Raw genomic sequence first — 20,510 nt, 5'->3', positions numbered from 1 at the left:
CCATGAAAAAGGGAAGAAGCAATGATACTATGTACATGTAAAAAACATTTTGATATTTCACATCAGTAAACCATTACAGCAAAAGAAATGGGTAACATTTGATGCCTTTAAAACAAACAAACAAGATACAAAAGAGGCAAACAGGAAGAAAAATGTTCATTTTCTTTCTTTCTTTCTTTCTTTTTTTGTAGTCTTCCACACATACATTCTTGTAAGAGACATTCCCAAAAATTATTTGCTGAGAATGATACACTATAAATATTGGATTTTTTGAGAGCCTTTTAGTATTTTTAATACAACTTTCTTTTCATCTTTTTAAAATAATAATGGACATCACTGTCTCTCTTCAATCCCACTTGTGGATGATTCAGCTGAGATAAATTTCCAACTACTAAAGCAACAAATATATTAAGAGAGAAGTTCTAAAAACTGGGATTTTTACAGCAGAGGGCATTCCTCTGCTATGCAGCTGTTAGCAAACACAATCTGCTATGCAGAGACCTACATACTAAAGTATCTTATATTATTTATTATTATTAATATGGATCAATTGCTTCAGTTAAAAAGAAAGAAAACAAAGTTTGTTACAGATCAATCTTTTTTGCTGTTTGCTAGTATTCTATGGCCTGCTTATAACAAACACTTTTTTAAATTAACAAAATGTAGTAAAGCTTTCTCAAAAATCCTGTATACCGTATGAATACTTGGGAAACATTTCAGTGCCTACTGAACTACATGTCTGTCAGTAAAATAGAGAGGGTCTTTATATAACTACCAGCAACATCTGGTGTTTCTACGTGTCTGTACATATTCTATCCTCTGAACTGTGTTTTCCTTTATTATTGATTCATCTGGTTGCCAATGGAAGCACATTCAGAAGCATGATTTCTCTTCCAGCTCTCTGTAACACATACTACGTTCAAGTAGATACTGGAAAAGGCATTGCTTTGAGCCTGCTTCATAGACTTCTTGGCAAAAATACACTCGAGGTGAAAAACTGGCAGCAACACGGCATCTAATAATCATGACGCAGTTTATATTGATGGCATGCTAGAAGTATTTAGTGGGGTGTGATTTCTCAAAGAACTACTGAAAAATAATATCTCGGTTTTTCACAGCCTGTATACTGTGCAAACGAACTACTCTCCCTACACGGTAAGCAAGAACAGAGAAAAGTTTTATAAATACTACTGGAAGCTCATAGAAGCTCAAGAAAGTATGTTCTTACTACTAGTGAAGTTATTAGAATTGCGTGTCGGCAAAGACTGTTCTGCATTAATAAATTTGATTAAATAGATCATCCAATGTAACATTGTATACATTCTCACAAAACCAGCTATATATAGCAACACAACTAGCAAAAGACTTTGCTCTCTACATTATAGATAAGTTTCCCCTCTTGCATTTCCTGTGCAATAGCTGAATGTTGGAGAGCTCATGATGGACAGGTCTTACTTTAATGTTTATAGTGCCACTTGAGGACAGCCTGGTCATTCAGAATACTTGCAGTTCTGCCTTCCAACATGTTAATACTCTTATCCCATGGTTGACCATCAACATGCAGTCCACATTTAGCTCATTTCACTACAGTATAATAATTATTTTTCTTCTCAAAGCTCTTGGTGACAGAAGCAATTATTTGGAAGTAGAAAGTCAGCCCCCAAGAACCTTAGGGGTCCCATCAGGTTGCATTCTGTTCAACAGTTGTTGGGGTTTGAGCAATCTGTAGGCATTAGGCATTTCAGAGCAAAAAGCCATTAGCTTCTAATATCTCTTTCGGCTTTCGCCCTCTCTCTGAATTTACCCTATTCAGTTGGCTGGTTCAGGTTATTTTGCCACAACTCTAAACTGATTCTATGCAGAAAATTATTTCAGACTGAGTACTGTTACTCAGGGGTCTATCTTTGCAATTTTATCAGATCCTTAATATACATTTCTATGTGTATGCTTGAAAGCTGTTGTATTTAGAAAATAATGTTAAACTGATTTTCTGGGTTATTCTATTGCTTTTAATATCAATTATTAGGTAAGACGTCTTCAGTAAATTGGAAGATTAGTAATAAATCCAAAAACACTCAGTAGTTCATTGGCACGAAGCACGTTCTTGGACAGCCAAAAAATAGAAACCAGCGAGATTTAATTACTGATTTCTTTAGTTCAAAGAAAGAAGTTCTAGATGATAAGGAATGACCTTAATTGAATACTGCTCGTCTAAATTAATGACACAGGGAGAAGACAACTTCCTAAAGTAGAGCAGAATATCAGTATTTCCTAATTACATATATTTTCTTCCATTCATTCATGCCCAATTCTTGGATCCTGCCTGGATAAGTCCCTGCAGTTTTCCTAGCAAAGATTTTCAGGGGTGCTTCACCATTACCTCCTTCTCAGGACTAAGAGAAACTGACTAGCCCAAGGTCACTTAGCAGTCACTTGTCCTTAAGGTGGAACTCGAACTCACGGTCTCTTGCTTTGTAAGCTGATGCCTTAAACCAGGAGTCTCCAACCTTGGCCACTTTAAGACTTGTGGACTTCAACTCCCAGAATTCCTCAGCCAGCAAAGCTGGGAGTTGACATCCAGAGGTCTTAAAGTGGCCAAGGTTGGAGACCCCTGCCTTAAACCACTGCACCAAATTGGCTTCCTTAGAGTATTACATACTTCCCCTTTTTTGTACTTTGGAAAAGAAAAACAATCAGTGCAAAACCACACATGCTGTTCGCTGACCACCTACTTGCCACCAGTATATGGGCCATAATAGCTTTTACTGCTTAAAATAATATGTCATTAGTGTTGTTTACCCTCAAATAACATGGAAATGGTTGGAGTGAGACAGGAGAATCACAGGCAGGCCTAGGGACAGTTTACAAGCTAATATTACTTTTGATTATCATAACCCAACTTTGCAGATGGGCTGCATACAGATGGACAACATGGTCAACAACCAAGAACAGCAAAATAGGCATATTTACTGCATCTTACTGCAACACTGTAGTTAACGTAAAGCTGGACATGGCCGTGTAGCAAAGAAAGCTGGCCCTACAAGATTCTTTTGCCCCTGACTACCGGTAATTAATTCAGTATCTCACATGTCATGGAAATGAATTGAACTGAAGACAGGGGCGCCTTATATTTTTAGACGAGAATATACTGGAAGAGTGAGTAGCCTCTTCCAATATTAAAACAACTACATCCTTATAATCTGACAGGTAAATTTTCACAGGCACAGTTAACAATACATGGCAGCACAAGTTATACTTGCCAAGATTCTTTTTGTATTAGTAGAGGAGGGTTCCATTTCCCCCCAATTTGAATCAAATAGCAATAAACAGAGTACTAATATTTCTAGTTTGTTATTTCAGAGTCAAATGGAACTGCATCGGTTTGGGGGAGATTCCTCATTAAGCTTCATGGCTTAATGAGGAATAAGATGGGGCAGACTGATCTTTCTCAGTGGTCTTTTGTTGAAGGTAATGATCTTAAAAAGAGCAATCTGCTTTCAAGATTGCTGTTTCAGTGCTTCTAATAAATCAGATGCAACAACAAACCTCGATTCAATGTAAATAACCGTCTTTCCCAGGTACACTCACTTTCTACTTGCACTATTCACAGGACCAAAATTAGATTTCATAAGATGTTTTCATCCCCATCCCGAACAAAGAAAGATGGAAGCTGATGGTATCTTCAATGTTTTCCACTTTTGGATTGAATGCCAGTCCTTAGCACTGTCCCAGGTGGCATTTTGCAAAATCTGCTGAAATCCAAAGGTGTTCTGGGATAGGAAGAAATTGCATTAATGATGACATTTGCACTAAAAGGTTTCCAATTTTTGTGGAACATGATAAATTGTGTTGAATACAAAGCTTGGCCATTATTTCATAGTTCAGTTTGCTCACAGAGTAGCAAATTAGGAAAAACTAACCGGGGGGGGGGGACAGAATATAAGAAGAGTAACAAGACAGTACATGGGCTAATTTCAGAAGTTAGCAAATATCTGTTTTCAAGGATTTATTACTGCCATTATTTCTGCCTTTGGATTCACTGTACCAGCCTTTGGAGGTACAGCTGATACAAAAGTCAGACATTGAGATTTAGAAACTTATGGGGCTAAAAGCTCAACTTTTGGACCAGGTTTCATTGCAGTGTCTTTTGATAAAGAAACAATACTTTGATCAAATGGCAATTTAAGGTGGGGAGAGCCTTTTGTGGCTACTGTTATTATACAAGTATTAGGAATAGTTACTGATCTATAGCCAGTTACTCAGGATCCATTAAGTAGATCTAGATCTACTTTTTGCTCACCTATGGATGGATTCTTATAGTACTATTCTACTATAGGAAGAAAAAACAGTCTGTGTCTATTCAGTTTATAAGTACAAGTGACTCTGTTACCTCTGTTTATCTTCTGTGATTGAAATTACTATTTTTATTGTCAGAAGTATTAGCGTAACCTTCTGTGACATAAAATAAGATGAAAAGACCTTCTTAAGTACTTTGATTAAAATACAAATTGCTCTTCTGCATAAATAGCACACCCCATTAAGTAATAGCATAAAACAAGATCACTTAAATTCCAGCAGCTAATGGCACTTATTTTCAACATAAACTAGTTAGGTAAAAACACACAACTCTTGCTGAATTTGGCTGTCAGTGTTTCAGTTTTAAATTGTGATTCAGAAATAAGATTAGAAATAACCACCTTTTGATTTACTTCTAAAGTTATCTAGGTTTAGCTTACATACTCCACATCAGGAGCATAAACAACAATAAAAGGTGTTTGTAGCATATTTTCACACATCATAATAAAAATGCCTGAGACTTTCTGAATAATTTTAAGGTGAATTTAAATATGGTACAATCAATTTGATTAAGGGGTATTTAGGAAAGCAGTTCATTCTAAATACAATTTTACTCTCTTCTAGGAATGACAGGATCTCCCTGAATTGGATTACTAGTTATTTATCCAACCATGTTAAAATGCAGTTAACTAAGACGAGGCTGTGTCTGAGCATCCTTTTCCACAATCGTTGAAATGTTCCTTGGAAACTTGGAAAACTGTCACTTGTAAAATCAAGAGTAACTAATAAAGATTTTGAGGGGATAAAGTGATTTTCAAGATATACCTTGTATGATAAACAATCACAGTCCATTGGTAACTACCCTAAACTATCATAGCCCTGCTGCCTTCCTACAACATTTTTATTTTATTTCCATCTAACCGCAAATAATATCAATACATTCCATTCATTCATAGGTCAGAAAGTTCTTGGGAACTTTTTTTAAAAAGTAAAGCTAATTTTAAATCAATCACTATGAAAGCCATTAAGGCATGAAGAGTATATAGTGGTACAAAGGGCCACATATATTGGTTGACCTTTAATTCCATCCTGATTGTTGTCTTCATGCTTCTTCTCTCACTCAGAAGTTATACATCAACGTCCTAAAGCTCAGAGTGGGACCCAGCAGGATTAAATAGCAATTTGCCAACCTCAATCAAACCAGTCTCTGTTCTCTTGCCTGGAAGACCCTGGAAGCACAGATCTTCAAGGGCCGATATTAATATCTTAATAAAAAGAGTCTTCAAATCAAGTCAAAGTTGGAAGCACCATTTCTTCCTGAAGCCATGCTTTCTTCATGTAGAAAATGCCTGGCATTCATACATTTTTATGACCCACCATAATGTTCAGATCTCTGAACTGAATACTTGAATAAGCTTGGGTTATTGAGAAGAAAGAAAAATAATGTCCATCAATGTCAGCTATAATCCTCTTATGGATTAAAATCCCCTTTTCTATCTTTTCTTTAAAAAAACAAACAAAGGTGTGTGTGGGGGAGAGGACTTCATTTCAGTTATATGGTTCTAAGCCACCAAGCAAGGGCATATTCTTCTGGCACATGGATTAGAACAATACTTTTTCACTTTCCATTTTCAATGAAATGAACAAATGTAATTGATAATGAAACTGCATCCAGGCAGACACATCTGTAACTATTGCTTTTCATGACCATCCAGAATGGAATTAACTGGAGTTCGCATAATGTTCCGGATGCCTTTGCAGTTACATATGTGCACGTATGTATATGGGTATTCATGTATATACAATTGACCCAAATCTTACATATGTGCACATATGTATATGGATAATCGTCTGTACCACAACTGATTTCTTCTTCTTGCTACGGCCTGTTCGTTTAGTAGGATGTTTCGATAGTTTCCTTTTTTCAGGATTTCACCTCCTCGCAGTCTTGATCAGTGGAAAGCTCCACATCAGAGAGTCCAACCTCCATTGCCATAATCAATGAAATATCTGAATCACTACTTACTGCTGGTTCTTGCTCACCTGAAAGAAGAAAGAAAAATTAAATCATCATTTAAAAATCATCTTCACACTTCTATTTTGTTCTTCTTGTCATCTGATTTTAAATTTGGTCACCACATTACAAAAAAGATGTTGAGACTTTGGAAAAAGTGCAAAGAAGAGCAACTAAGATGATTAAAGACCTGGAGATGGAAACATATGAAAAACGGTTGCAGGATTTGGGTTTAGCTAGTCTAGAGAAAAGAAGATCTGGGGCGGTCATGATAGCAGTATTCCAGTATTTGAGATGCTGCCACAAAGAGGAAGTGGTCAACTTATTTTCCAAAGCACCAGAGGGCAGGACATGAAACAATGGATGGAAACTAATCAAGCAGAAAAGCAACCTGGAATTAAGGAGAAACTTCCTAACAGTGAGGACAATTAACCAGTGGAACAGCTTGCTTTCAGAAGTTGTGGGCCCTTCATCACTTAAGGTTTTTAAGAAGAGACTGGACAGTCACTTATCTGACTGTCTTATCTGACTTATCTGATTGAGACTAGAAAACCTCCAAGATTCCTTCCAGCTCTATTCTGATTGGAATAAGAAAACCTGTCAAAGCATAAGTCCACAATATTTTTATAAAATCAGTTTTTGCATTTGAGTGGCATCATGGAGTCTATGTTTCCAAAAGTTTATAGATTCAGGACAAAACATTATTAGGATTACTTCCTGCATATTCAATTTCTCATACTGACAGTTACAATTTGGTGGCAAGAGGAGGTGACTGGAAATCTTGAGGGAACACATGTACTTCTGAATTTTTAGCTTGGATGTTCCTGATTTCTCCAATTAATCAATGTCTCCTAGTATTGGCTGTCAGAGGTAGATTGGGACATAATCTTCAATAAATTAATAAAGGTGATTGATATCTAATATTATCACAAAGTTAGTATAATATTGTCTCATTTTTAAAAATAGTTGTAGATAATTGTTCTGGTATTTGGGTTTTTTTAAAGTGAGTGTGAAAATCCACTTTCACAAAATTAATGATATAAATGTTAAGAGGCTCTTCAATGCCTTTTCACATAAAACGTTAGTTCCTCTGTGAAATTTTATCCTAATGTAATGTTTTCTCCCCCCTAATTGTTTTGATGTGATATCTGAGAAGAAATCTGCTGACATTTCCATTCAATGGTTAATGAAGCCACTTAGTTCCAAAATTTTCTCTTCCATCTTGGGAGAGAAAATAGGCATTTGTCGAATACATATTAATCTTTTTTTAAATAAAATTTTATTATAAATTAGAAACAAAAAAACAGAATAAGGATTATAACGAAACACAATCACATACATAAGACTGAGGTTGATTCAACCCCCATATATATACAGTTTCTAAATAACATTACATATCATCATACTACAGCTTCAATTTGGTTTATCATACTGCATCTTGCATTTGTTAATCTTCTTATATCTAATATTCCCTTATTTATATTTAGCTTGCTATTTACATATCTATGCTACATGCTTCCCTAACATCTACCTCATGACATTTTTACTTTATCCATTATCCATTGGTACCATTTATCCCAGCTTTGATTGAAAATTGATTCTTGTCTATCTTTAAGTATATATGTTAATCTATCACATTCTGCACACCACCACAAAATTTTGTTGATAATCATCTGATCTGATGGTACTTCCTTTCCTTTCCAAAGTTGCGCATATGCAATTCTAGCTGCAGTGGTAATGTGTATGAAAAGGTACCAGTCTGCTTTCCTTATGCCCCCAGGGTTTATTCCTAGCAAGTAGACCTCTGGTCTCAGTTGAAAACTGACTCCTGTAATCTCCATGAGCCAAACTTTTATCTTACCTATTAATCTTTAGGGAACAATTGTGCTTTGCAGAATATGCTTGAAAAGTATGGTTTAGGGCAGGGGTGTCAAACTCGCGGCCCGCAGGCCAGATACATCACGCGCTGGCCATGCCCACCTCCAGTTTAGCAAAGGGGAAAAAAGTCATGTTATGTCACGTGACGACAACATGATGCTGCGAGTTTGACATCCCTGGTTTAGGGCATTCATGATGAATATCAACAACTGTAATTATGCCTAATGAGCAACCAATGTAGATATTTCAGTACAAACTTCATATATTTCCTAAGCACAGCTTAGTTTACTTGCCATTATTTGCACTATTTCTAGACATTTTTCAAAGGAAACCTCATACAGGCTACGTTGCAATAATCAGGATGGAATGTTACCAGCAATGTAGCTTACATGAAGTTGGCTTTGAAAAATCTGGAAATTACAAGTGGTGAAAATAATGGCAAGTAAATCACTAGCTGTGTAATTCATTATTGTAAAATTAATTATTAAGCTTATAATTGGCCACAGCTGGAACCAGTAATTATATAATTAAAGTCTTTGCCACAGCCACCATTTGCAAATCCAATGACAGTACTTGCTCTTTCAGGGGCGTGCTATCCCACCCAAACAGGCTAAAACCAGTGGTGAAGTCCATTTTTTTTTACTACTGGTTCTGTGGGTGTGGCTTGGTGGGTGTAGTGTGGCTTGGTGGGCGTGGCACGGGAAGGATACTGCAAAATTTCCATTCCCACCTCACTCCAGGAGAAGGATACTGCAAAATCCCCATTCCCTCCCACTCCTGGGGGAAGGATATTGCAAAATCTCCATTCCCACCCCACCCTGGGGCCAGCCAGAAGTGGTATTTGCTGGTTCTCCAAACTACTCAAAATTTCCACTACCGGTTTTCCGAACTGCTCAAAATTTCCGCTACCAGTTCTCCACAACCTGTCAGAACCTGCTGGATTTCACCCCTGACTAAAACACAATCACTTTATGTCATGGCTCAGAATTCAGACTCTGACAAAGCTGCTTTAGTCAAACCTATGGAATGTAAGCTTCAGAAACTACCTAGCCAGGAATCACTTGAAGCTGATCAAACACAGGTACCATCAGAACAGCCGGAGTAGTGAGATGATGGGACATGAACCCCAAGCCCTCGGACTCTGAGTAGAGTAGAATTAAGAACAAGAATAGTTAATGAGGCTCCTTGCCAAGCAAGGGGGTAACTGTCTTGATTAAACATAACTTGGTCACACTTTTTATATAGATGGTTAGGGAGCAGCATTATGTTGACTCAGATTCTATATTCTACATTGGAAATGAACATAAAACTAGTAGTATAAAATATGTTTCAAAACAAAAGAATTGCCTTTAATAATTTCTTTTTTAGAACTTTCATTGCAAAGATATAATTATTTATATCTAAAATTACCAACAGTCAATATTCAGCAACAACATTTTATTTTAAATTCTACAAAAGCTTCTCTTGGGAACAATTAAAGTCAGGACAAAACTAATTTATGCTCATAGCTCTTCATGCTATTTTCAAGAACTACAACTTTGTCTCTGTAATGCACACCCACATGCTAACCAGTATGTACTCATGTTGGATTATAGTTACTGTCAATATGTAAATGCAACAATCCACCAGAAGGTAATTATTTAAATTTTTATGCACATATCCTGAATATACAAGTGGGCCTTTGAACAAAATGCCACAATATGGAATTTTCATATTCAGTGTTCTACCCACTTAGTTCCATTATTCATTTTTCACTTCCCCCACAAAAATCAATATTATGTAATGCTTGTTTCCAATTTCTATCTGTGCACAGCTCTTCTGTCTTTTATTCTAGTCACTCTGTTTCATGTTTCCTGGTTTTTATTTTTCCTAATCATTCTACTCCATGCTACATCTATAAATTTTTCTCCTGTTTTCCAATACCATGCCATACTATTTCTTCTTCAATTTGATTGTCAGTTCTCCCCTTCTCTCAGGATTATCAACATTTTATTCCACTATGTTATTGTTAAAAGGTTTTCTCCTTTTATGTTTTTGTTTAGATATTCTTCTATCTTTTCTCTTCTTGGAGTTTGCCCTGAACATAGGATATTCTCTATTTTTTTCCTCCATCTCTGTATGCATGAGATGATTCTATTCATTTATTAGGAATTTAATAGGAATTGTGGTGATTTTATGTATCTTAGAACAGGGGTTCCCAATCTCCGGTCCGTCGACCTGCACTGATCTGTGGTATGCCAGAAACCGGGCCATGCAAACAAGCAAATCCCCATCCAGAGACACAGGCAGAACATGAAACCATGCCCTCTCGGGTCTGGGGAAAAACCTCTCTCCATGGAACCAATCCCTGGTGCCCAAAAGGTTGGGGCATTAAGAAAGTACATCAACCTAATATATTTTGATGAAGGCCATAAAAATTCATCAAATACTATAAGATCCTTAAACACAGAAACATGATATGCATAGAATACTGGAGGCAAAAGGATGAATGTTTTGGGTCAGCACTTTGCATTTCTATTCTGTATAACATTTGGGTAAATTTATAATGAAATCTATCTGATTTAAGTAAATGTATGATGAAATCTGATCTGATTTATGGTGCCCTGCCACTACAGCTGACAGCCAACAAAAGGAAATGGCAATGCAATGACATATAAATTGGCAATACCTTATATCACTTATGCACAACTGAAACCTTGGTATGAGCTGCATAGCAAACCAGCAAATGCCGCTATTGCTAACATTACAGTGTAGATGAGCCAAATTTAACATTCTGTAACCTTGAGCATTTATGTAGATCTCTGTGCAACAAAAAGCCTTTACATAAATGGTTTCAGAAATGCAATGAGAATAGATTCAACAATGTTTCTAGTGTGTATTTGAAAGGGCACCAAATCACCATTTAAATAATCCTTATATTCTGAAGTGTTATGAGTATTATTAGAAGAAAGAAAATTTATCTGTTTTTTTTAATAACTAAAAAAGGGGGGTGGTAAATTATTTGTTATTTACCTGGGATATTGTTGGGACCAATGACACCAGGGGTTAAATGCTACCGGTTCACACCAGTTCGGATGAACCTATAGTAATAAAAGCTACCGGTTCAGGTGAACCAGTAGTAAAAAAATGCTACCAGTTTGTGCGAACCAGTATTTCTGATGATCAGCTGTGCCGCACGATTTATATTGCAGGAAATCCTACTTTCTAGTGAATCTAAATCGCGTGGCACAGCTGTTTCCCCCGCTGTTCTACTTACTTTCTTAAGCCTCCTTTTTCCGCATGAAGCGCACATTTGGTGCACACTGTGAATGCGTGGGCCCTCAGCGTACATTTGGTGCACACTGCGTATGCATGCACGGCATGTGTTTGGCATGCAGTGTGCATGCGTGCATGCAGCGTGCATTTAGTGTGCACCATGTATGTGCGCGCAGCAAACCAGTGGCAAACCTTGGAGGATTTCACCACTGCAATGACACTGTCTGTATCCATTTCTCCTTTAGCTGATTTGAAGTCAGAAACTACCCCATTATCAATTACTATCTATATTGCACTGGGAAACATAGCCAATTAAATCATTGAAGACCCTCTGTAATATAAGCATACAGCCCTTTCTTACAGACTGTTAAGTTTAAACAAGATAATTCTTTTCAGTTTAATGAACATCTTGCTTTGCATATGTCATGCTTTGTGTACTGCTACTGACAGTTTGTTAGTTACAAAATCAGCATTTTTGTCCTGGGAAAGTCTAGCTCCCAGTGTATCTCCCATAAGAAGTACACTTATAACTAAGCAGTTCCATTATACTCACGGGCATTTCCAGGGGTGGGATTCACTTACTTTCCCCACCGGTTCGCAAATGTGAGGATGCACTTCACTCACACGCGTCCCGTCCATGCATGTGCCTGGCCTTCCATGTATATGCTTTGCTGGCATGTGCATCTTCTGCGCATGTACCCAGCCTCAAAAACGTGCCTAAATAGGATGGCATAGAGCCGGGGTGGATGGGTCCACCCATGATTTCTGCTACCAGTTCGAGCGAACCAATCCGAACCAGCTGAATACCACCGGCTGAATACCACCTCTGGCATTTCCCTCTGAGTAAGCATTCTCATGATTGCATCATAAAGAGATGCAACAATACTACCATTTGTTAATATTATTATAATAAAAAACACAGAGGAAAGATGTATATATGCACCCATTTTTCTCCAATTAAGCATTCTTCAGATGTTAAGTCTAGAACTCCCAAAGTGTTCAGCCAACATCTTATTATGAATTTTGAAAGTTATACCTTAACTCATCTGGAGATTGAGAAACGATCCTAAAAATCCATTTTGGTCTATTATGTATATATTTTTAAAAAACAATTGCACAGTTTTTTAAAGCTGTATTTTTTGTGCCAAATAATTGAAGGCTGTATTTTAACAAAAACCAATTGCATTTATTACTTCAGCTTTTCCTATAAAAGTCTAAAAGAAGGCTTTCTTTAAAAAAAATATTTTCCACATGGAAATGTTATTAATCATATGAAAGCTGGGAAAGCAAGAATAAGAAATTCCAAAGTAGGATTTCAACTGGATATTTTTCCTTTAAAAAGGAAAACCATCTCTGCAACCATTAGAAACCACTGAAAATATATTTTAAAGACTTTTTAGTTTTATGTAAAGTGCCTTAAAAAGCAATATATTTGGACTTCCATTGGAGGGAACTAACTACCATCTAACAATCCTATTATTATAACTGTATAGATTGGACGGACTGTCTGAAAGAACCTGACACCCATGGCCTATAGTTTGAAACTATATAACCTCTGATCTTACTGTGATGGAAGCAAATTTATATCATGACAACATCAGCAGAAATTGAAAATGAATGAACTCTTGGGTTGATATTTAAGAAGGGCAATGACTTGTGTTGAACTCTAAGCACTGTAAATAGGCAACAAACTCCAGGAAGTTAAAAACTAAAATATCTGCTGTAGCTAGAGCCCAGTATTCCTAATATGCAGTTTTGGAAAGAATAAACCTTAATTGCAAAGAACTAAAGTGTTGCACAACATAATCCTTCATAAAACAGTAGATCACATAATAGACTCAAAATCAGTCCTCCTGAGAAGCCAGCATCATCAGACTTTGCCTCTCCTCAATTCTCATCTAGCAGCCCCTGCATCATCAGTTACATAGGAAGTTGAGCCACAGCAACTTTAGCCTTCTTCATTCTGCCATTTAAATTCTAGCTATTCATAGGAAGATATAAAAGAAAGATATTCCAGCTGAATTAAAGCTTTATAGATTGCTGTTAAAAGTTCTATTTTTTAATGTTTGTTTTTAATTTTAAGCCTGAGGATAGATTCAATCTCTTATTGATCTTTAAATTACTCTGGAAATGTTTATGACTGAATACTAGGTGCAGGTAGTTCTCCTTTAATGACTGCTTCACACAATGATCATTCACAGTTATGAAAAACTACTAGCTCTTGATTGGGGTATTTACTTCTTGATTTTTGGTCTGATGTTAATCTTGGTGTTGAGTTATACTCTTGAGTGTTGATTGCTGGTGGAGAGATGTCTGGAGCTTTTTATTCCCTCTTTGGCTTGTTGATTGTCTTTTTTGCACTATGTTGTTTATGCCAATATGTCTACTGATGGCCAATTTGTTAGCATGCCAAGCTTCCAGGAATTCTCCAGCATTTTTGAATTTGGCTTGGTGCAATGGTGAAATTCATTTTTTTTTACTTCCGGTTCTGTGGGCGTGGCTTGGTAGGTGTGGTGTGGCTTGGTGGGCGTGGCTTGGTGGGCATGCCAGGGGAAGGATACTGCAAAATATTCATTCCCACCCCACTCCAGGGAAGGATATTGCAAAATCCCCATTCTAGTGGTGGGTTGCCCCCGGTTCACACCGGTTCTATAGAACCGGTAGTAAAACCAGTGGGAGGCTCTGCCCACCAATCCCAACGTCATCAGAACGCTTCTGCACATGCACAGAAGAGTGCGAGCACGGCCCCATTGCGAACCGGTAGTAAAGGTAAGTAGAACCCACCCCTGCACCTTTCCCTCCCCACTCCTGGGGGAAGGATATTGCAAAATCTCCATTCCCACCCCACTCTGGGGCCAGCCAGAGGTGGTATTTGCCGATTCTCCAAACTACTCAAAATTTCCGCTGCTGGTTCTCCAAACTGCTCAAAATTTCTGCTACCGGTTCTCCAGAACCTGTCAGAACCTGCTGGTTTTCACCCCTGGCTTGGTGTAGGATGGTCACAGTTTCCCAGTTGAAACTTGGTAGAGCCTTGGTAGTACAGTGGTTTAAAGCACCCTGTTATTAACACAGCTGCCTGCAATTATTGCAGGTTCGAATCTTACCAGGCTCAAGGTTGACTCAGCCTTCCATCCTTTCTAAGGTAGGTGAAATGAGGGCCCAGTTTGTGGGGGCAATAAGCTGACTTTGTATAAATATACAAAAGTATGAAGGCTATTGCTTAACGCATTGTAAGCTGCCCTGAGTCTCCGGAGAAGAGCGGCATATAAATCAAATTAAAAAACAAAAAACTATGGTTAAACCTGTCTATATGTTGTGAGATTAAAGAGTTGCCATTATGTCTTCTGACTGCCAGTTGATGTTCATGGATGCATTCTGCTAGTCTCCTGTCTGTTTGTCCTACATGGGCTGTTGCAATCTTTATACTGTATGTTGTGGATGGCTCCTGTTTTTTTCTTCTGACGCTGCTAGTTCTTTTGTTTTACTTGGGATATTCTGGAGGATTTTACTTAGTTCGTGTTCTATGCGGTTGTAATAGTTTATTGGTGTTTCTGAGATGTTTTTGATGTATGGCAGTGTTAGCCTTTTTAAGGCTTGTGTTGGTTGTGCTATATTAGGTTGAATGGTCAGGTGCTTTTTGATGAAGTTTCCTTTTTCTGCTGTCCAGGCTTGGCATAGTGAGTGCCTGTCTAAATAGAGTTCTTACATCGGAGCCATGAAATTATAATATTTGAATATGAAAGATAGGGACAATAGTAAATAATCCTATTAACTATATTTACCTGAATAAATAAATAAATTCAATTTTGTTTTTATGTTGCCTCCAACCACTTCTTCTGACTCTTCCTGCTTTTTGACTTACAACCCTGGTGGTCTAATTAAACACCCACATGTTTCCTCTAGTTTTACAACCTTGACTTAAATAAATAAACAAACAAAGTTAAACTTGGTGAAGTTCTCTTGCTGCCAAAATGTGTCCTTCATCACAGACTTGAATCATAACCAAGAAGTACAGAGAACAGGAAGAGTGGTGTGTGTTATTAATTTACATTTCTATTTTCTCCAACATACATTATATTGCAAGATACTGGATTATCCTTGATCAGGGATGCAGAAGACCATCAGGTATTTATAAAAACATGTCCCAATTCTTAAGCTTTACAAATTATTGCAGGCAGTTCCAAGTTTAACCAATATCACAACTCTAGTCACGATGTTGATATATCTTGCTGCTCTGACGTATGAAGGTGAAATCTATTTCTAAAAATATTTCATAACTGACCCAGAAGAATACAGACAAAAATTACTTGTAAAAGATATCCGGCAAGATAAAGCAGATAATCAAGAACAGTTATAAACTAAGATTGGTAAGGCCAGATCATGTATTGAATAAACAGAATGATACGAGGCTAACTGGCATATTGGGAACTGTAATGTTAAAGTCTGTAATAAATAAAGGGAGAATGGGAATCTTTGGACAACTGTTATTGTTGCTGGAGCTGCATTTTTAATAGTAAAACTTGGAAGCATAAATATTGCTGAAATTGAAGCCAGCTACTGGAGCCTGAAAGGTTCATCTTAGTTGTTTTCCCTCACAGCATATAAAAGAGTACATTTGTAGCAATAAGATTAGAAGAGGACTAGAGGTAGCAGCAAAGATTTGCAAACAAAGACATTTGCAATTGGTTTACAGATCTATCCAGAATAATGTAGACTAAATGTCAGAAAGCATAGGGCTTTCATCTCAAAGGGTGGACAAAACCATTTTCTCTTCAAGAAGGCATATATCTAGGTCACTAAACATTTATTTTTTTCAAATCAAGACTGACGTATATCAGATATAAGACCTCATGCCATGAAGAAAATTTATTATTGAATTTTGTCTGTATGTGAAAATATTTTGAGGGGAAAGCAGAATTTGGTGCATAACGTAGTAATTTATAACCTTTACATCCCCATGTCTTCCTGCAAAACATTATTTTTCAATATAACAGCATGATCCCAGCCAATCAGCAATCATATGCTGAACATGTTGATCCTATGGTTCCATGCCACTAGTGAGATTTGGTTTTGAATTAATATCAAGGAGAAAAAAAAATTGTACTATAACTCCCTATGAAAATTCTAGTTCTATTGAATGTTTTCCAAGTGGAATCCAGAGGATCAACTAACTAAAAATATTTCAGAAAAGCCACCTTATGTACTCTTATGAATTGCATCTGTAACGTTTTATTCAAAGCCAAGAAATCAATGGAGACTTACTGCTTGTGGTATTGTTACTTTCCCCAACCTGTGGAAGGGGATCTGCATCCTGAATAACTTGTAATACTCCAACTGTCCGGATAGGAGTATCCACTGCTATGGAGCTTTCATTCACAGTGATATCACTAGCTCCTGTAATCTGATTGGTTGGGGGCCCTCCTATAGAAGCTTCAAAATCTGGAGGGATGTCATCCACACAATCTGCATTAGGCTAAAAGAAATGAAAAAGAAGAGAATTATAGAATTGGGAAGAAACTTTGTAAAAGATAATGTTCAGGAGCAATATCGATTGAAAAAGTTTCCCTCTGCCCCAAAATCATCCTTACAATTTGATATATTTGATTCCATCTTAATATGTTATCAGGAAACCTATCGTTAACTATTTATTTTTATTTCATTTTAAACAAAAATAAAAGTCAATGGAGACTATATTAATTTGTATATTGAGCTGAAAATAAATGGTCATATCAGAAATTTGTTAGGATAGAATTTTGTTGAAAATTGCCTGGGATTAAAACAAAACTCAATTTATCAATAAATAACATTTTCACATAAATTGGAATCCAAACTATTTTATACTTACTATGGCCATTCCTTTTTTTTTTTTTTTGACAGCCATCTCTTCTCAATAACACATTACATGTACTTCTACTTCATAGCATCGATTCAGTTAAAATATTAAGAGAGAAACACATATAAAAGAGTACTTTTTAATCAAGCAAATGCAATCTTTAACTTTTTAATACCAGTACTGAGTCTACAATGAAACAGTCTTCCACACTTAAAAGGCATAAGTAACTAGTGTTTTTCTGGAACGAAACTAACTAAGCCCAAGCTGTTTGGGAATCAGGAAAAGTTATAATTCAATACAGCTGAAGGGTTTCTATTTTTCTTTCTACAACTCCTTTTTTCTGAACCTTCACTGCTTTAGAAAACTCAAGATTTAAGGAATTCGTTGTGTTTTAAAACAATGTATCAGCTGTTACACCAATACAAATAGCACTTAGACTTATATACAGCTTCACAGTGATTTTACAGCCCTCTCTAAGCAGTTTACAGTCAGCATATTGCTCCCAACAATCTGAGTCCTCATTTTACCGACCTCGGAAGGATGGAAGGCTAAGTCAACCTTGAGCCTGGTGAGATTTGATCTGCCAAACTGCTGGCAGCTGGTGATCAGCAGAAGTAGCCTGCAGTATTGCACTCTAACCACTGCACCACTGCGGATCACCAATACAAATGGTACCAGTTTTAAATAGCTACTCTATTTAAGTTTGTAAGTATACAAAATGGCCATAGAATATTCGGGTCTTTTATGCTGCATTGGAATATATTACGTGCTTTTGCTTAAAAATTAGTATACATGATTTGCTTTTCATTATAAAAAATTTGCAGAAATACAGTTTTACTTACTGTATTACTTGGCATGCTTACCGGAATCCCTAGTGCTTTTAGTATGTTCATTTTACACATAGGACAGGTACGATGATCTAGGAGCCAGGGATCTACACAAGATTTGTGAAAGAGATGCCTATGAAATGGAGTAAAATTATATTTAGTTCAACGGGTTTTTTTCTACAGGTCGAAATTGTCAAACATTAAGTTGAAATAATTTGTTCGGCAATATAAAGAATCTTAACTAACAGTATATTTGTGTAGCAAACTTTTTTATCAATAGAAAAAGCTAAAAATGAAGTCAGAGCTGAAAAACAGAATTATTTTGGAGGTGATTATGAAGCAGTATTAGAATAAAAAAGGAACAAAAAAAGTGGATAGATAACTTTTCATTATTATAAATATTATAAATAATTATTATAGAAACTTTTAAAAAAATATACAGACATCACTTTTGGATGTGTGTGAAAAACAGCATAAATAAATGAACTGTCCGTAATAACAATTCCAAACTTAGATATAGATAATAAAAATTTGTCCCAGTATGATAAAGAAACAATTCATTGTACTTTATTTGTGACACAAGTGGTAAATTTGTCATAAATGTTAAGACACATTTATACTCATCCCAAATATTATGACATCACAGAATGATAAATATACAAACCTCTATATCAGGCAATCTAATGAAACTTGAAAAAAGATTCTGATTGTTTCTTAAAATCAATTACTTTATTAAAATAAATTTGTTGGGATAGTGATAATAACTTACCGGCAAGGCAAAATCCTAACAACATCATTTGGTTTGTAACCCTCAATACACACTGCACAGTTGTCAAAATCAGACTCAGTTTCCTAAAAAAACCCAATAATAATAATACTAATTAATATTTTTAAATAACAAAAATGCAAGTTGAGTGAAACTCGGAGAGATGTGTCCTTATTGATGTGGCCAATATCGATGTGCAAATGAATGATGGTAGGAGCCTGAGTGGCGCAGCAGACTAATGCTACTGTTAAAGGTAGTATTTAGCTTCCAGCTGCCTGCAATTACTCCGAGTTCAAATCTCACCAGGCTCAAGGTTGACTCAGCCTTCCAGCCTTTCTAAGGTAGGTAAAATGAGGACCCGGTTTGTGGGGCAATAAGCTGACTTTGTATAAAATATACAAAAGTATGAAGGCTATTGCTTAACACATTGTAAGCCGCCCTGAGTCTCCGGAGAAGGGTGGCATATAAATAAATTAAAAAAAAACTGTCATGGTTCCCCCGCCCCCCTTTTTGTCTATGGAGAGTCTAAACTCCAATCACTATGAAAATGGTAGCTTTGCACAAGGGTGAAATCCAGCAGGTTCTGACAGGTTCTGGAGAACCGGTAGCGGAAGTTTTGAGTAGTTCGGAGAACCGGCAAATACTGGCTGGCCCCAAAGTGGAGTGGGAATGGAGATTTTGCAGTATCCTTCCCCTGCCACATCCATCAAGCCACACCATACCCACCAAGCCACGCCCACAGAACTGGTAATAAAAAAAATTGAATTTCACCACTGGCTTTGCATGAACCTTCTTTAGGTTTATCCAATCTTCTGACCAGTCTTTACCCTCTCCATTCTGTAGTTACAAGTAAAAAACTTCTAGTTTTTATTTTTTAAAATTATTATTTTGTCCTTAATATTGTCTCTGAACAAAGTGGTCATTTCTAAAGAGAAGCATTTTTTAAAATTACCTTATCTCCTTTCCTTATTGTTCTGACTTGGAGTTTGCTGATTGCTTTCTTTGCAGCATCTCCAAGTCGGCGCTGAAAAGAAACAAACAAACAATCATTTTATACTTATGGGATAAACTTTCATACAGATTACTTCTTGCATTAATAATAGTTGCAGACCATTTAAAACAAAAGAAGTAAAAACAAGAACTAAGGAAAAGAGTCATTTTCCAGGCTTTAGATTCTGGAAGACTAAAGGGTGGGCATCAGGAGGTCTGACTATGTTTGCCAATGCAAAGCTCGGCTGGCAAGTATATGAATTGGTCTTGATGACTCTCCCCATTATTTTGCTGTAAAATGTTTATATTAATTCTCTGAGATGGTTCGACTGAACATGTATCTACCAACACATGCATCTTCCCAATTTTCTCCTAATCCTTTGGTGAATCTAGAAAAGACAGTGCTAAACTCAAATCACTCTAAAGCTACTGTAAAATTAGCAGGAGACTTTTATGTCTTTAGAAGATTTTGTACACCTAGGTGTTATTCATGAGGATAATATTCATTGCGGGGCCCCTCGACAGACTATCCAGCACATAGTGAGGGAATACCCTAACAGAAGATTCTAGGGACTTCCTCTGCATAACAACGGCAGCTACTGACTGGATCTCCAAACTCGACATTAAACTTTGAAATGTTATTTCTGTTTT

General features: G+C 36.7%; 1 protein-coding gene and 1 long non-coding RNA gene across 3 annotated transcripts in view; both read right to left on the bottom strand.

Moving 5' to 3' along the window:
• Positions 1-32: 32 nt before the first annotated feature.
• Positions 33-3,409, bottom strand: LOC148112581 (uncharacterized). Its single transcript, XR_015729077.1, has 2 exons — positions 2,623-3,409; positions 33-2,507 (listed from the first exon to the last, which is right to left on the bottom strand). It is a non-coding gene; the product is annotated as an uncharacterized LOC148112581 (long non-coding RNA).
• A 995-nt stretch (positions 3,410-4,404) lies between these two features.
• Positions 4,405-20,510, bottom strand: part of RNF150 (ring finger protein 150) — a 76,990-nt gene continuing 60,884 nt past the window's right edge. Inside the window, exons 3-7 of one of the 2 annotated variants that reach the window (XM_087874556.1) lie at positions 19,822-19,893; positions 18,873-18,955; positions 18,119-18,236; positions 16,706-16,916; positions 4,405-6,339 (exon numbers count right to left, since the gene is read on the bottom strand). In XM_087874556.1, the coding sequence (XP_087730682.1) occupies positions 6,221-6,339; positions 16,706-16,916; positions 18,119-18,236; positions 18,873-18,955; positions 19,822-19,893 (603 nt within the window). In that variant the 3' untranslated portion in view covers positions 4,405-6,220. The remainder of the gene's footprint in view (positions 6,340-16,705; positions 16,917-18,118; positions 18,237-18,872; positions 18,956-19,821; positions 19,894-20,510) is intronic. The other variant, XM_060686850.2, reaches the window with a different exon arrangement.

Source organism: Pantherophis guttatus, chromosome 8 (genome assembly GCF_059756535.1).
Source record: "Pantherophis guttatus breed Tessera chromosome 8, ASM5975653v1, whole genome shotgun sequence".
NCBI lineage: Eukaryota > Metazoa > Chordata > Lepidosauria > Squamata > Colubridae > Pantherophis > Pantherophis guttatus.
The sequence above is the reverse complement of the archived record's forward strand: the minus strand, read 5'-3'. Positions and strand labels throughout refer to the sequence as shown.